Genomic DNA, 17562 nt, shown 5'->3' on the forward strand with positions numbered 1-17562 from the left:
TTCTAACTCTGCAGAGACTTGTTAATGAAAGTAAACATACTGTACAAAGCCAGAGGCAATAATGGAAATAGTGAGAGAGTGTGTATTATCAGTATTTCGATATTGCATTTATATTGCCAACTCTGAAACTTACTGTTTTAACACACATTATAACAATTCACCACTCAGACTGAGAAAATTGTTTAAACTTCAAGCGCTGACATACCTCACACCTTCAGGATCTTTGCAAATCTGAGGGCATCATTAAGTCATACATTTTCAAGAGTACTTAGCTATTTTAGCTAGTTCAAAGTTGTTGGAGCTATACCTACTATCTCTAATCCACTTAATGGAAAAACAGCCTAATGCAAAAATCAACACAAGGAACTGTCTTCAACAGTTCTTTTCCTGTTGGAACATCAGGTTAAGTTCAACATTTACTCCACCTATCAGAGAAGAGCTAAGAATTTTAAAAGGCTAAAAATTTAATAGTAACTTCATTTCAATATAATAAGCATTTGAAAAGAGACTTTGTCACATGCTTTTGGAAAATCCAACCAGACTAATCTTCTGTGTCTACATGCTTCTTGACTTCAAAGAACTCCAAGAGATTAATGAGCCCTTCACTTTATAAAAGTTGTATTGACTCTTCCCCAACACGACATGTTTCTCCATGTTTCCTCTAATTCTCTTCTTCAAAACAGTTCCTACCCATTTCCACAGTACAGATGTCATCTTGTCTGATCTGTAGTTTCATGATCTTCCCTGGAAACCTCTTAAAACACTGGCACCAACTAACAACTTTGATAATCAGTTTTAAGTGAGAAGATACATACAACAATTAGCAGTTCAGATATATCAACTCTTGAGATCTTTCAGAACCATTGAATGAATACCACCTCTTTCTCGTAATTTTTTTCTCAACTCATTTCACCCTTCCTGTGTAATATCTTTTATCAGCATTTCAGTTAGAGATGAATTCTTGAATGAGTCCTTCATAAAGAGGCATTTCATGTGAAACCTTAATCTTTACAGGTAAATGGATGCAAAAACTAATTTAGTGTTGTGGCTTTATTTCTTTTCCTGGGGCTTTCTTTTATACTTTGATCAACTAGTGGTCATGCACACTCTTTGACAGTTTTCCTGTTTCTGGTATTTTCAGAAAAGAGGTTACTGTTATTTTTAAGTCTGTGCAGGTTGTTCCTGAAATTCTTCACTGTCAGCTGTCTTATATTTTTTATTTAACAATGGCAGGGTTAAATATGTATCCTGTCTTCTTCATTTGCATGTGACTTCAGCTTTCTGAAAGATGCTGCCTTCTTTTGAACAGCACCTCCTCCTTTTTGTCCTCCTCAAGTGTTTTTTGATAAGTGGTAGATATTTACTTCAAGCCCCCCATGCGGTATCTTTAGAGTGTCTAAGATGTCTGTTCTTTTTACTACTTCTCTTACCTTTCCATTTTAACAAGGTTGCTTATTTTTATGTAGTTATGGTCTTAAGTATAAAAGCAAGGAATAATAGCTTTTCAGTCTTCTGTGTAAAGCCTAAGTTCTTTGCTTTATAAGCCAGATAATTCTAAGAGTTAAATTATAACATGGAACACCCATGGAGCTGGACTCCAGAAGACATTCTGAACCAACCAGGCAACAGAAGGGTGTTATCACAGTCTATGCCAGTCACATATTCCTCAGAAAAGGTACCAGATGGAAAAATCTGGATTTTGTTCATGTGCACAAAGCAGATAGTGGTAAGATGCTATCACATGATTTAAAACCATGAGATCTAAAGATTAAGTTCAATCACAGGAGACTGGTGACCATCTTGAACTCACCCTTCTCTGCCACGATCAGAAATTGAGTATTTAGATCAAAAGAAAGTTACACAGAAGTTAAAGTAACCTATTTGCTCGCTCCGTTTTAGGAGATAACCTGGTAATTACCAGCACTGGATCTAGTATTTTTTGGTTACCCCAAAAGTTTGCAACCTGAGATGGTTAATACATAACTACATTTGCGGAACAAAGGCTACTCAGCTGAGTAACTCTGGCACATTGGTAAGCTGAAATCAATAGAAAAAAGTCTTCGTCTACTTGTTCTCTCTCAAGATACAATTCTATAACCACAGCAGAATGACTGAAATCCCTCTTATGTCTTACTGTATTTGCAAAGTAACAATAACCGAGGACCTACATCAACAACAAGGTAACTGATACAGATTTTATGAGCTAAGCATAACTCAAAACAGATCTGTTAATCATTCTTTTTTAGGCCCTGTGAAACAGGAAATAAATATATTCTTTGCTTCCTTCAGAATTACGAGTTTCAATCCAATATGCCTGATACAGAAGTATCCCACCCAATTCATCTATCTTGATACCAAGATGAGTTTTAAAGGTGAAGAATATTTAGGGTGTTGAGCAATAGCTATAGTATGGGAGGACTATTAACATTTTACCAAAACCTTGACAATCAGTACTTTTTAGATAGTCTTTTAATAAACCCTACTAGTACCAGTCCAGCCTATAACTCTTCAAGGCATAGTGTCAAACTATCTACTTCACAACAGGATGGACATGTTCAAGTTCAAAAGACAGGCTATCATATTTAGCTCATGTCATCGGCCAAATTTGCAACTCCGTGACACGAAGTTAACTTCCACGTCATTGCATATATGCAATCTGCTGTATTGAGTCAGTAGTTGAAATGAGCCAATAATAAGGTAACTGGATTTAAGCTTACTATACAGCTGCTAATCACGAGTCATATGGTGGGTTTGAGTTTAGCAGCTTTTTTTTTTTTTTTGCTTTAATACCTCTAATTTTCATCATCTCACAACCCCACCACTAATAAACATAGCCCTGATCTTGAGCCTATCCCTAGGCCGTGTATACGAAATCTATTAATCTTATTTGATTTCATTTGAATCAAATACAGACCTCCGATACTGTAGTCTGCAGAGATTTTGAATTACAACATAACCTCAACATTAAAAAAAAACCTACCACCAGAAACTGAAAAAAAATGGATCTAGCAGCATTTTCTAATTAAGATTTAATAACATTTAATCCTAATTATTGTAGCAGCATTACTTTATCTTCTTTCACACAGGTACAGTTCTCTCCCTTTTATGTGTTACCTTTCCTCTTAGAAGTAAATGCCTGCTTGCAAAGTTCAGAAAACTTTATCTTCATCAGATGGGACACTTCATCCTCCAATAAGGGCAGACAGAGACAGTCAAGTTCTCAACAATATCTGGCTTCATTTTTATGATCCTCTATCATATCTTTGCAGTGCTATTATACTCATCACTGAATAATGCTGCAGACTTAGGACAAGATTTTTTTTTTCTCTTGCCATAGCATATATTTTAAGATTTACTTACTGTTTATCTTAAAGGTTATAAGACATTTATAAAAAAAAAACCAAAAAACATGCAATGGTGTGGAAGAGGCACTTGCCTTAACTCCAAGCTTCAGTCTGCAGCACTGATCAGTGATGGGTGTGATGACACCAACAGAGTGCATGCTGAAGTATCACATAAAGGAAGCTGAAGTTCATGAACAAGAGGGAAAAATAAAACATTGTTAAACAGTGAAAAGATGTTAGGGTGAAAAATATTCAGGAGCATGGAGAAGCTAGAGAAAAATACACAACTTAAACGTCTGTCTTAAAAGTTCTAGTTATATTTGGTTTTCATTATTCTGAAAAGAGACCCCAGCTCCTATAGCATGGATAAAAGCAAAAGATCCTTTTATTTTCTGGGTAAACTGGTTCCAGTAATGTTGGTGACAAATTACTCATTAAATTCAAAACCACATTATTTTAATCCGTGAATAATACTAGCCTTTATCACTTATAGCTCCTCCACTAATGTAGTAGTGAATGCTAACAATTTAAGCAAGCATGTGCTATTTTTTTACATGTAAAAACCCCAAGTATCTAGTGATATGCTAATTAATTTATTATCATTTGCCTCATTGTTTCTTTAAAAAAATATATGTTCTACACTGAAGATACTCTCACCTTTCCATGTGCCCCTGCATTACTACACTCTTTTGTAATTATTTCAACATGGACTGACTGTCTCACTGTAAAGGTCTTACATGCTTTCTCACTTTACAGAGCAACGATGAGTCCTTTAACCACTTCCAGTATAAACAAATTCTGAATAATTAAAAATCTTGGCTGAATATTGCTTTCTGCGTTTATTATCATTTTATAAAAAGGAGAGTATTTTTCACAAATAAGAATCTCTTCATTAGCCAAGAATACCGTGAACCTGAAACAGCAGTACTTTGAGAATTTCATCACATATGCCACACTGAGAATGCACACAAGGTAATGACAGCCTATGCATTTAAGGTACTAAGGTTTATTTAATAAACATTTAACATAATTTCTGTTATCAACATGATTTCATACTTACAGTACTTCACACAGTAGAAGAACATAGTCATATAACTTTGACCTATATTGAGGCCTAAGCCAGCAGAAAATAACAAAAGTAGGTAATCATTACTTTGACAGTACATCTACCCTTTCTTTAATTCCGGATAAGGCTTCTCATTATTAAGCTGAATTTTACACCCACTTGTTAATTAATCACATCAAAAAAATTCTCAAGCCAAAACCAACCATTGAGATAAAATGTGTCATTTTGAGGGCTCACTATATTAATTTACACCAAAAACCCACAAAAAGAACACTATTTACGATAGTATCAGACTCTAAACACCTGCCACTATAGCAAATATCAATATATGAGCTAAATAGCTTCCCATGTCTTCTCCTCCCCTTGAGCAAAGGCTGATATGGATGTCTCCCACTGTTTCACAATGTGCTTTCAGAAACGAGTGCTATCAGTATGGCTCCCATGGCTGACTTCATTTTCCATTATGCCCTACAGATTTTAATTGCTTAAAACCTTTTGTCAAACTGGTCAGAGTATTGGCAAGACCAAAGTTTCACAAATTGAAATGCATCTCATTATTTTAATTTATAAGTTTTATTTGACGAGAATAATCTTAATTTTTACTTATCTTCAATATCATTTAGAGCTAGAAGCACTACCATACTCTTTCTCTTTGTCTGAAATTGAGTCTTGATCCTTTAGGGAAGAGGAGATGGAAAAATTCTTTGAACATGCTATTAAATAAATATTCTATAATTCTTATATATGAAAATAAAGTATACATTTCTAAAGTACACAGATATTCAAATCACATGTAGACTACAGGATGTGGGGGAAAAAAACGTATGTGAGAGACAAAGACCAAACCACACTTGGACTGTAAAGATTTCTGGAGTCATGAGCCACCCCTATCTTAGTGACATTCAAAAAAAAATTTAATGCAGGCTTACAGAAAGATTTTAAGTATCTGGAATAGCTTAGTAACTAACAAGCGGCATCACCACATTAGAACAAACTGCAAGTAGAGACATCTCCATCAACAAGACAGAACATCATTACATACGTGTTACAGGTGTAATCCCAACAATCAAGCTTGTTTGCATCCCAATTATAGCGATATCCTATAAGCTACCACTAAGAGGATACACCACTATCTTCTTGTAACTGTGCTACCATTCCAATCAAATTCTGTTGTATTTACATCATCACCAAACTACATAAACTCCACCTAATTATCAATGACTGCTTTTCAGACTTTGGTATAGCATTATTCTAAAGCTACTTTTTCTTTAGAAAGCAGTTTAAAATATAAACATGAAACTGGGCTACTGGTTTCTTTTCCTTCATTTTCTGTCTTTAAATAGCAAGACTGTTTTAAACAGAGTGACTTGATCCTGCCAGGTGAGGTTTCTCATTTTAGCGCACAAAATTAATGCAAAATTATCCTAGAAATGTTTACTTATTGTCAGATGATGTATCAAATTAAAGAAATCATTAAATAAATAAATAAATAAAGGCTCAGTTACTCTGTGCCAGATTACTTCAGTGGAAGTAAGGAGGACAGTTCAAATCACACTAGTCTGGATCTTTTTTCCATACTTTAAATTATTGCAAGGCAGATGTAAATCAGTATTTCTCAGTGTATTAGTTCTTCCTTCCTTCTTGCAAAATGCTTAATTTCCAGTCTCTAAAGACACAATTTACATATTTACTGAAGTATAAGGGCTGAAGTTAACATTACAGCTGCTTAGGGATGTAAAAACGCCTAATCAAATGAGATCTGTAAGAAAGATACAGCAAAGGAAAATGAAAAAGCATGTGTAGAATTAACACTTGAAGGTGCTTATAAAACTACAATTCCTAAAAGCAGTTGCTGACATTTTTCTATTCTATGTTGAGTCAAAGCCGAAAGAAATCAAGGTCCAGAAACAGGAAAATGTAAAGTAGCAAATTAATGTAAGAGTTTTATAGATATGCAAAAAGTTTCAAGTTACTGCAAAACAGGTAAATTAATACAGACTCTTCATGTTAAATCCTCTTGATTATAACCACTTTGACTTCTGAAGTGTACAAACACTTATGTATTTGCATGCAGTGTATTAATCTCTATGTTTTACTCAGTATGAAAACACTGTCAGCTGCTGTATGTTCACGGGAATGACTTTCAAGCACATGTAATGAAGCATGAAATAGGAAGTCGCAGGTTAAAACAACCTTTCAAAACAGGCATGGTACTGTATATTATAAAAAGAAAGTCTTTCAAATAGCATAGAAAATAACCACAAAGGACTACTCACCATGTCATATGCTGTTACAATCTTCTTCAAGACCTCTGGAACAATCCCTTGGAGCTCCATAGTCGGATACTGATCATTGAGATTCAGTACTACCAAGGGTGTATTATCAGGCCCAACCAAGCGCATAGACACTGCCAAAATGCACTGCATAAGATTTGCTACAGGAGAGAGGCCACATAATTCTTTGAATGAAACTACTGCATTCTGCAAAAAGGAAAGAAAGAGTTTCCTTTACAGTTAAATATGAATTTTAATGTCTCATTCTTTCAGGATAAAATACTTCACTGTTATAGTTGAGCTACAATGTGGAATTACCACAGCTTTTCTCTGAAGAACTGGCAGTTTTCCACAGCAACCAATATTACGCATATATTTCACCAAAAATGTTAAAAATTCAAACATAATTCAATAGTTGCCACAGGAAAAAAAAAAATATTTAGAACAAGTAAGTCTGGTATCTATCACTACTAAAATTAACCATGCAAATAAATTAATTCTAAAACACACTGGTTATATATTTTGAAAAATTCTAAAAGACATTTCAAGGTAATTTTTAAAATGCCACCAAAAGAAACAAAATATTAGGTGCTGAATGTCCCAAATAAGTGAAGTGGAAGGAGGAATTCAGCCCATTTGTAACATTAAACATACCTGAACTATAGTCCAGACGTGCTGTGGATCTGCTGGCTCCCATTTGGTGTGATTCACAAAAACAGCACTCCACTACCGATGTCATTCCTATCACAGAATCACACTTCAGTGAATTTTTTAGGTACTTTAATATAAATACCAATTTGGTACCTTTCCCTAAAAATTTATTATAGTTGTATTTTATATCCAATATGGTAGAACATAAAACCATATGTTTAAACTTGAAGAAAATTTCCAATATTAGAAATAAAATGTGACTCCAAGTAGCCACTGAAATTCCATGATGGGAATATTCTCACCACTGTAACGAATTTAGGATTTTTGTACCAAGTGGGAGCTGGTGATCTATGGCAGGTCTGGAGTTTGTGTTCCTGTAGGAAACAAAAACAAAAACATGGTATATTTAAGTTACAAATGTGCTCAGTACTCCTTACTCTCACGTCTTACCAAAGCAGGGTATCTGACCCAGATTTTCATTTTAATCAAAACCACTTTGCATCTTGCTGGCATGGTAAGACTCATTTGTGGACAAATTTCTTAGAAAGACATAATGCCAACTTTAATGCAAACAGGAATCAAATGTGAAATATTTTGTTGTCCCTTTATGGGACAAATTACCTGAAGACGACTTCAAAATATGTAGATATAGCATATTCATGAAAAATTATGTGAATACTAAGTTACATCTACTACAGTCACTTACAGTATATTTTAAGTAAATGTTTAGTAGCATCTAGTAAATGTCCAGGAAACAGAAATTGCTTTTATTAACTAGACTACACTTTAATGACACAATAATTACATAGCTGAGAAGACAGACATTGGGAATTCTATTCAAACAGATTTTGAGATAAACATCATGGGTAAACCATTACAAACAACAATTTTACAGAGAGGTTAAGGAGGACCCAGGGAATGTATATATTAACTAATGGCAGGCAGGACAGAACTACAGCTATAACTCTCACCTTTGAACTTCCAACCCTATATCCAGAGACTATCCCTCATACTGCCAAGCAATTTAAACATACAACATCACATCCAGTTTAATCATTTATGTTATACTTTTATCAGTGATTATTATGTAACAAGTTATGACATCAGTTTTTGTCACAGTAATGCAGTACCTAACAAGTAAGAAAAAAGGCTACCTATTTGTATACAGATTTAGAGAAACCATTAAACTCACTGCTGCACACTTTCTTTTTTTCTCTTGTTCCACCTTATATTACTAAACAACTTTGCTCTTTATAACCTGGCTTGTGGGGACATTATTTCTGTATCATAAAACTCGTAACAATTTATAACACAAAATTTCAGTAATATAGGAATTAAACAAATCTCACATTTCCATAAGCTGATATTTGAGTGGTTTATTTACTTTGATTAGCTGTAAAACCTTAGTTATACAGAGTTTAAATTGTGCATGCTATATATTCTGTCAGTATAACTATGCAAAACTGATATTCCCTTAGGCACCTAAAATATCTTCTTGATAGCATTTTGAGAAATGGTAATGAGGAATTTAGTTGATAGCACAACTTTCAAACTGACAGAATAAAATACATAAAATACCTTCTAATATCTCATGTTCAAAAACCCATACTGTAGGGCCTGTTTTCAATTATATCAGTACTGGAAAATACTGCAGCATGCATGGTAAAGAGTTTAAAGTAGCTACAAAACCTGTATGCTTTCACTGTTTCCTTAAATCTTAGGTTCAGCTCTTCCTTGAAAGGTATCTTAAAATACAGTATCCTTTTTATGTCAGAATTCTACCCTTCAACAGGTTAACTACAGGTAAAGTTCACTTTGTATGTAGCCCTTAATGTGAAATATTTACAAGTCAAAATATCATCCCTGTATTTTTTTAATGAACTTTTAGTATAGCAATTTTATATACTGAGTGGAATATGAGACTTTCATGATGCTGTACTAATTTCTCCTTTCTTATGAAGAAAAATTATTTTTTAAAATGTATTAAAAATCTCTTCAATAGAAGATTGTTCACAAAGAAAACTTACTTACTCTGATGTGCCTTTAAAATCAAAAATGAAGTTTCAGACATTTCCTTTAATCAGTTTCCACCTAACATTACATAAGAGTAAGAGGATTTAATAGGTCACTTCATTTGAAATTATGATGCTTAATTTTATTGATCACTGCTAGTATTCCATCAGAAGTTTATTATAGATAGTTAAAAGCTTTATTAAATAAAACACAACTTTACAACTCACTTTAGTATATGTCTAAAAGCATTTATTTACAAGGAAACCTTATTGGAATCTCCAAACAACGTGTTTTTGAAGTGGGATCTCTTGGCTTCCACAAAAACAAGCACCTCAGCCGGTACTTTTTCATGAAATTCAATGTGTTTTCTGTACGTGACCTTTAAGGTAAGGTAATTTCTTCTAGAGGATGCCTTCTAATATCTTTGTGCTAATTCCACATATTTCTAACATATTGTTGCTAGGATGAATCATGGAAAGCAAATGGTCTTTCTGAAAGTACTACTTTCTATTTGGGAATGAGGAAAAAACCAAAACCTCAGTGAAACTATGCTAAACGTACTTTCACGTACAATAACTTTTCCAATAAGCAGTAAAGTCTCCTTTTTCTATCAGCTGTATTTTACTCCTGCATTTCTATTTAACTTAATTTTCTAAAACTAAAATATTGCCATACTTTCCTCTAGTGTGTATCTAACATTCCCTCAAAGGCATAGGATGAGTCAACAGGCTTGAGTTCTAACACTGGAGTCGTATTTCCAGCTCACACTCAACAAAATACACACACACATCCAAGATTACCTCAGTAGACAGTATCACCTAAAAGGCTGCTCTGGCATAACCCATTTTTAAAGCTGTTCAGCGTTAGATTTGAATAAAGTAACTTACAAAATGCAGCAAGACTTTTAAAAACATGTATTCCATATGCATCATAATAAAAAAATACACATAAGAACCAATAAATTCATTGTAAAAACTGTACCTGCATATTTTCTCTCAAATCCGTGGCATCCCGAATAGGTTGGAGAGCATTCTTGAACACTTCATCAATTGTTTTAATCCATAATGTTCTCATAGAAGCATACTCCCTTGATTTCTTGCCCTTCCTCACAGACAGGCCCCGCTTATGAGGTTTCCCACCACCCCTTCGATTAGTAATGGCCACGTGCACAAACAAGGAAGCATGTGCTAAAATTTCACCAGTTAAAGACTGCAGAGGAACATGCCGATAACCAGTCTGTAGACACTCAAAGGGAATAGTGTATTGCCCGATAAACTCATCCCCAATGTAATCATCATCCAGTACTACAAAACGCACCATAGCTAGTTCTGGTAAATTTATTTGAAATTCAAAGCTTTCATCAAAAATTGGATTATCCCCATTCTGATGCATAGTTTTCGTCCTTTGCTCTGCACAGTCAGCAGGGATTCCATGTATTTCAACATAGACATAAGGATCCACAACATCACCTTTGGCACCTGATCCTTTGGGTTTAGGAAAGTTTTGCCCACTAATGATTTTAATATGAAGCAGCTGAGGCGAAACTCCAGGCACAGTGTCTTTTGTATTCGCACTGAAGAAGGATACTTCTTCTCTCATGATAGCAGGACGAAGGACATACCCACAGTTTCCATTTTGCCGAAACCAACCAATGTTAAGATCCATCATTAAGCCAGGCGTTTGAAAGTTCATTGCTACTATCTGACAACCACATTTCCAGAAGTCCTGGGGATTCATATTACTAGAGTCAATCCTCATAGGACTGGGGAAAACTCTCGCAAGAAAACGTTTGTTATAATTTACAAAGTCTCCTGGGTTCTCATTGGCATATTTGCTAGCAAGCACTTCATTAAACGAGCACACTTCCCAGTACTTCTGGAGCTGAAATGAAACTTGAAACTCTTTGAACTGAACGGATTTACATATGCTTACCAACTCAGAGAGTTCTTTGCAGAGCTGAAATCGTTTCCCCGTCATTGAGTTTTGCTGTTCTACCCCCTCTTTCCCCACTCTCTGTGACATTTCTGCTCCTTCATCTTCATCTGTAACATCTCCCTCTAGTCCAGAACAATTAGAGGAAAGCTTCTTTGCTTTGATTAGTATTTTCCCTTTAAGTGATTCTGGTGATGGAAGATAAGAGTCTTCAATGTTTGGAGACTGTGTATGTAGTTTGTCCCCCAAAATTTTCTTCATGTGTTGTACCATCACTTTCTGCTGCTTAATAGAACAATGATTTTCTAAACACAAAATAAGAGGGTATTCTGAAGCAAAAAATGCATACTTGTTAATAATGTCAATCACACTACGGAAGACAATCTGTGATGTCATTGTATGCCCTGTGTAAATCACAGGTTCATTATCTGGACCATCCCATACATCCAGTTCAACACTTCGACAACCCATTTTAAGAGCGCGAATGTAACCTGTGATGTCAGAAGGCCCTCGAAACTGATCCTCTATCAAGTATGTATTATGAGAAGAATTTATAAAATAATGAGATAAAGGCTGTTTCATATCTTGACAAACTTTTTTATGTTCTGGATCAAATATGTGGCAGTCTGGTGAAGTAAGGTAATTTGTAAACCCATCTATAGAAAGACAACCCTTCTCCTGGCCCTCTTTGGCTGGCTCGTATTTCTGAATAATTTCAAGGCTTATTTCTTCCGTGACATGTGCCATACCCTGTTCTGCTTCTAAAAACATCATGAGGTCCTTGGTATCTAGGAATTCTTTATTGCTTGAAAACTGAACCAACAGGAAATAGATTTCAGGTCGGGTACAAAGCTCATGAAAAACTTCAATAAACTCTTCTTTTGTTACTTCAGTACCAGTTTTTTCCTTGGATCTATGTAATTCCTTGAATTTTAGTTCAATTTTATTAGTTTTTAAACCAGGGTTTAAGTCTTTTATAAACTGTACAGCATTACACAGCGGTATATGTCCCAAATTATCTACATCTGATTCACTGAACATCTGTGAAAGCCATGAAGTCCGCATATTATCTTGAGTACTTTCTATCATATCTAGAGTATGTTTTCCGTAAGAAATCAGGTATCTTAAGCCAGTAACCCAAATATTTGCAATGTCTGCTGAGTTAGCAACAAGATCTAGTGACTCATAGTTTTCTCCATATATAATGGAAAATGCAGAGTCTTCTGATATCTGGTCATATATTCCATTGCTGCGAAAAATATCTGTATTTTTTCCTGTTCTTACTTCTTTGATTGATTTAATATCAATCTTTGCTTTTTCAGAATCCTTTTTTGAAGGCTCCCAGCGTAGAGACTGCATATCTGCATCTAAAAGAAAGTATCGGTGATACACCCTAGAGTTGGATCGAATCTTTTTGAGCTCAGAGCCTTCAACCATCGCGTTTATACAGTCACTTGCACTGCTGATCTTTTTCTCAGTTGGCATACTGCTAAACGACACAGTCTTTTTCCGCTCTCGCTTTTGTTTCGTACCATCCTGGTAAACAAGGGGGGGAAAAAAGAAAACATGTATCAGTATGATTTTGCTCAACACTGAAATAGGTTTCAACTTACAGGTGAAAGTTCACAATGCAGTTCAACAAGGTCTAGCATCTGTGCAATGACCAGTAAGATGGAAATTCTTACTGGAATCATAACAAATGAAAATGCTAGTAATGGCTTAATATTTGTTCTTGCCTATGTAAGTAACCTTCCAGGGTAATTTTATATATATATATATATATATATATATTTATTTATTTTATATGACCACAAAGTTAAACAAAGCAAGTTTTGAATGCTAATGAAATAATAATGCTGTATAAATGTATTTTATCAGTAATAACCTACTTAGAGAAATAATGGGTGCTACAGCCAAGGCAGTAGAAAGTAAGCTTTCCTCTGAGTCCTTATACAGTCCTACAGATACTTGCTGAACTTTGTCAGTATGGAATAAAATGCTTTAATACCACGTTGACAGGGTCCTCATGAACACCTGAGAAACATTAATACATAATTAACTACATAAAATCCATAGGACATGGTCCTAATCTAAGCATACAAGACATTAACAGCACTTACCACGCATAGCTCCCTTCTTTACTGCACCCATCCATGTTCTTCCCACAGACTGCCCAGAGCATCGACACATGCATCCCACTGCTATACTAGGAAAACATGCACGTTCTTCTTAAGAAACTACACTGAAACACAAGTGACTGGACTGCAGCAGATACAATGCAATGCAAGTTCTGAGTTTCAGGAAATACAACAGTGACTCAGGAGGGAACTGTCCGAGAGGATTAAAGTTTAACTGGTTCCAAAGAAGCTGTGTATCATTAGAAAGAACTTGAATGGAAAATGCAAGGCCTCATAAGGAAGGGAAGCAAAAGTGATTCACCTTTGCTCTTAAAACAATGAAATAACCCAGAGGTCTTAGTTTACTAGAGAAAGCTTGGGTTGAAAACTGGATATATAAGCCATTTAACAACAACAACAAAAAAAGTCACTTAGCTACCTCTATTTGCTGTTTGTATTAATTCAAACAAGTGCAAATAAATCAGTAACAGATGACTTGAGTATAATCAATTTTATAAGAACTGAATTTAAGAAACCTGTGTGCTTTCATTATCTGCATTTTCTGAGATTGAAAATATGCTGGTTTGCTTTTTCTAAAAGTGCCATGTGTCTTAATAAGCTAACTTTTACTCTGAAATAATAGTTCCATGAAATAATCTTTTTATGTTAGATACCCCGTTTAGAAGTGTTCTTATATTCCAGCACAGCTCAAAATTACTTTTCCAGCTTTATACAAAAAGAATGTTGATTTTTCCTCTAATAATTTTCCATTTGAAGTATGTTCCAGTGTAAATCAGCATTGCTTATATGGCAGAAAGGTGAGGGAAAGAAAACTTTTAACAACTGCTACACTGAACAGATGTTCAAATAAAACCCATTCATTACAGAATGTATTTCCATTTCAAGGCATATAAGCTATATGTTTAATTTCATTAAATTAAAAATGCAGAATTCTTTTTTTTTTTTTTTCAATTTAATGTATAAGCATCCAAAAAGCCTTTCACTGAAAATGATGACTAGTAAAGTAAGCAGAGTTAATATTTGCTGTTCTGTGTTTGAGAAAATTAATCAACCATAACAATTCTTGCACCTTTAATGACAGCAGAATTTGCTTTATGCAAGTTCTCAAGAGACCAGTAAAAGTGAATAACCCTACAGAGGACTGTTTTATTTCTAACTCCAGATCAAACAGCTGCAATGGATACCGCACAGGGTTGACTCTTGGAATCTCATTACATGTAGTTTGGGCATAAGGATTGCTTTCAAACAAAAGCAAATTTCCTTATTTAAAAAAATAATGAATTACAAAAGTTATTTTTGTTTACAAAGATTCTTGTTCTATTTTAAGCCTAGCTTCTTGTCTGGCTACCTATCTACATCTCCTAACCTGGAAAAGTGGCAAGGGACAGCCCCACAGAAATGAGCAATGACATTCCTGTCCAGTATTTTAGGGCTTGGAATGAAGCATGCTGAAACTCCTTAATGCTCCAGGTTTCTCAGTCACAGATCTAGGAGAGGAATGTATTTCTTGAACTCTTCAGTGAAAGCTGACAGATATCTCCTGACACCAGAACCATCAAGACCTGGGAAGTGTTACCTTGCCTGACCATGATCAGTATTTACCAAACAGAATGAAGGTCTGTGCCTTTCTCTATGATAAGGATTGTGTCTGATCCGAGACACTGAATGGCAAGGGAGAAAAAAAATCTGACATTTCTTGATGCCATCTGGTGTAAATAGGTCCATCTCAAGGCAACCCCATTACCAACTCTACTTACCTAAAGACTGAATTGGAGTTTACACGTGCGGATCAGAGGAATAATTCAATCTACTACCTGCAATACTATTTTCCTTGCCTGTCAGATGAACTTGAAGCCAGTCTGACAGTATTCTGCACTTCTGCAGGGTAAAGCAATCTCACCATTTGGCTTATTCATGTAAAGCCTGCTGGTAGTAGACATCACTGTCTGAATGATGACTGTGATGACCGTGAAGACAAATTTTAACATACTCACGAGTTTCTCACAGCTCTAAGCTCCACAATACCCTTCTTAAGTTTCTTCTTTTCCAGAGATCAATGATCCTGAGCTACCAGATTGCCTGTGCAAGTCCCCATGCTGAGAGAGACATGGCAGTCACAATCAATCTGCATGAACAGAAGAACTTAAAGGATATTTTCCCAAAGACACTGGCCAGAATTATCTGCCCGTCTGAATTACCCACCTGTCTGAAAAGAAACAGAAAAGAAACTCTCACTCATAAGCTGAGAATGTAATTGCATAGAGTGTGCACAAACTGTATGAAACAGGTTTGTGAGCCTCAGAGATATAGTCTGGCATGGAGAAGGAGGCAGAAATATTCTGCTACATGATGTGGAGGATTTCACCCTGAAAGTGGGCTGGCATTCATGCACCGTGTCAGCTCTTTTATGGTCTTAAGTTTGTCTTGAATCAAAAAGACTGGCACATCGGAGAACTGTATGTATCTGAATGAACTTCTCGGCATTCTTGAGAATTACAGTGTTCTTGATGCTGTTCAAGAGGCTCGAAGTGAGACTGGCTTTACAGTGCAGATGCATAATTCTGTCCAGAACAGAAGCTACAATTTTTGTGTTGAAACAACTTCAGATTATAACAGGTACTGTCATCGCAACACAGGACTTCCCCTGAAGAATGCCCGTTCTTCAGAAGACTTCACCATTGAAAGCAAAATAACCACCCCATCAATACACTTCCTAAAACCAGCTATGCCACATCCAAAGTCACCTGCAAGAAGTTTTGAGAAACAGACCAGATCACAGATAAAACTGTTGTGAAACTTTGCTAATATCCACTACAAGTGACAACACAAAGAGTTTAGTTTATGCAGGAGTTCTAGCAACAGAAAGCAAAGTATCCAGCAGTTTAAAAAACAGAAATAATCCCAGCTGACATCTATGGCACTTAGACAGAGACAGCTGGAGAAAACAGCTTAACAGAGCAAACAGGGAAGAGTATCTCCATGATAACTTTTTGTTGTTGTTCCTCCTCTCAAGGTACAGACAAAGAAATGTTTGTGTGACTAAGCACTACCTACAAAACAGAATTCTGGAGACAATGAAAGAATCCTGCCTCGGACACTAAAAGATATGCACATCACTCCTGAACAGCAAAGCTTTAAGTATATACAACTTCATGATAAAATTACTTAAAGAGCAGTTCAAATAACCAGTTACTGATAGAGACAGTGGTGGAGTTCAAACAGAGATTTGATAATGTAATAGATCAGAATGATCGAGAAAACAATGAAGAGCGCAAGGTTTGTAACCATCTACTAAAGGAAAGGATGCAGAGACTGAATTTTATGACCTGTAAATGCCCAAATGAATCATGCCCCAGAAGACACCATGGGGAAAGCAGTACTTCAAAGAACATTCAGTCCCAGAGTTACCAAGAAGTTTCAGTACTGGTTGGTACAGTGGAATCTAGAACACTTCAGGAAAAAACTTACAGCCCAAGGCAAGGGTCTGCTACCCACCCGAGGTAAAAAGTGAGGAGCTGCAACCAGAGCACTGTGCAGGACAGTCCTTCCATCAGCCAACACAGAACGATCCTTAGAGTCACCAGTGCAGACTTTGGAGATGGGTATCTGTGATCCTGCCTCTCTCCACAACTAAAGCAGCTACCTGGAGCTTTGATGCAGTAGTTAATGCTAACTGGGATTTGAAAATTAAGGCTCCTATCTGCATTTAGCCCACTAAGGTACTCCTTTTGAGACAGAGGACTTTGCAAAGAAAAGACAATGGTAACAAGAGGAAGTGGCAGAATGACACATTTTTAGAGCACTCATCTGGGAAGTGAAAGTCCCTGATATCATTACTCCATAAACATTTCACTTGGTGGCCCTGAATGCAAAACATACAAACAGTCCGTGCAGCAGGGACCTGAACACTGAATTTTGCCCTCTCAGAGGAATACCTGCCTCCCCAGGTGACAGATCCTGCTGCTTCTTATGCTCTAACTGTACAAAATTTCCATTCGTGTTTATACACCAGAGGTTCATCGGAAGCATGGAAGGCAGCCCCTCCTAGTCTTTAGAGCATGTGGGTAGCACACAAGGAGCTGTGCATTTGAAGATCGCCAGGCAGAAGGACTAGAGCCCAATCACTCAATGAGTAGGTGAGTGCT

At 35.9% G+C, this 17562-nt stretch overlaps 1 protein-coding gene across 4 annotated transcripts in view; it reads right to left on the minus strand.

Moving 5' to 3' along the window:
- PLCL2 (phospholipase C like 2) overlaps window positions 1-17562 on the minus strand; it is a 109061-nt gene that overhangs the window by 34868 nt on the left and 56631 nt on the right. For 2 of the 4 annotated variants that reach the window (XR_007505769.1, XR_007505770.1), the window contains exons 3-4: window positions 10329-12815; window positions 6687-6844 (exon numbers count right to left, since the gene is read on the minus strand). Coding sequence is in view for 2 of the 4 variants with exons in the window: in XM_049798066.1 (XP_049654023.1) it covers window positions 6687-6890; window positions 10329-12815 (2691 nt within the window). In the remaining 2 variants the exon portion in view is untranslated. Of the gene's footprint in view, window positions 1-6686; window positions 6891-10328; window positions 12816-17562 lie in introns of all 4 variants that reach the window. The other 2 variants (XM_049798066.1, XM_049798067.1) reach the window with 1 other exon arrangement.

The sequence above is a fragment of the Accipiter gentilis genome, chromosome 4 (assembly GCF_929443795.1).
Source record: "Accipiter gentilis chromosome 4, bAccGen1.1, whole genome shotgun sequence".
NCBI classification, from domain to species: Eukaryota; Metazoa; Chordata; class Aves; order Accipitriformes; family Accipitridae; genus Astur; species Astur gentilis.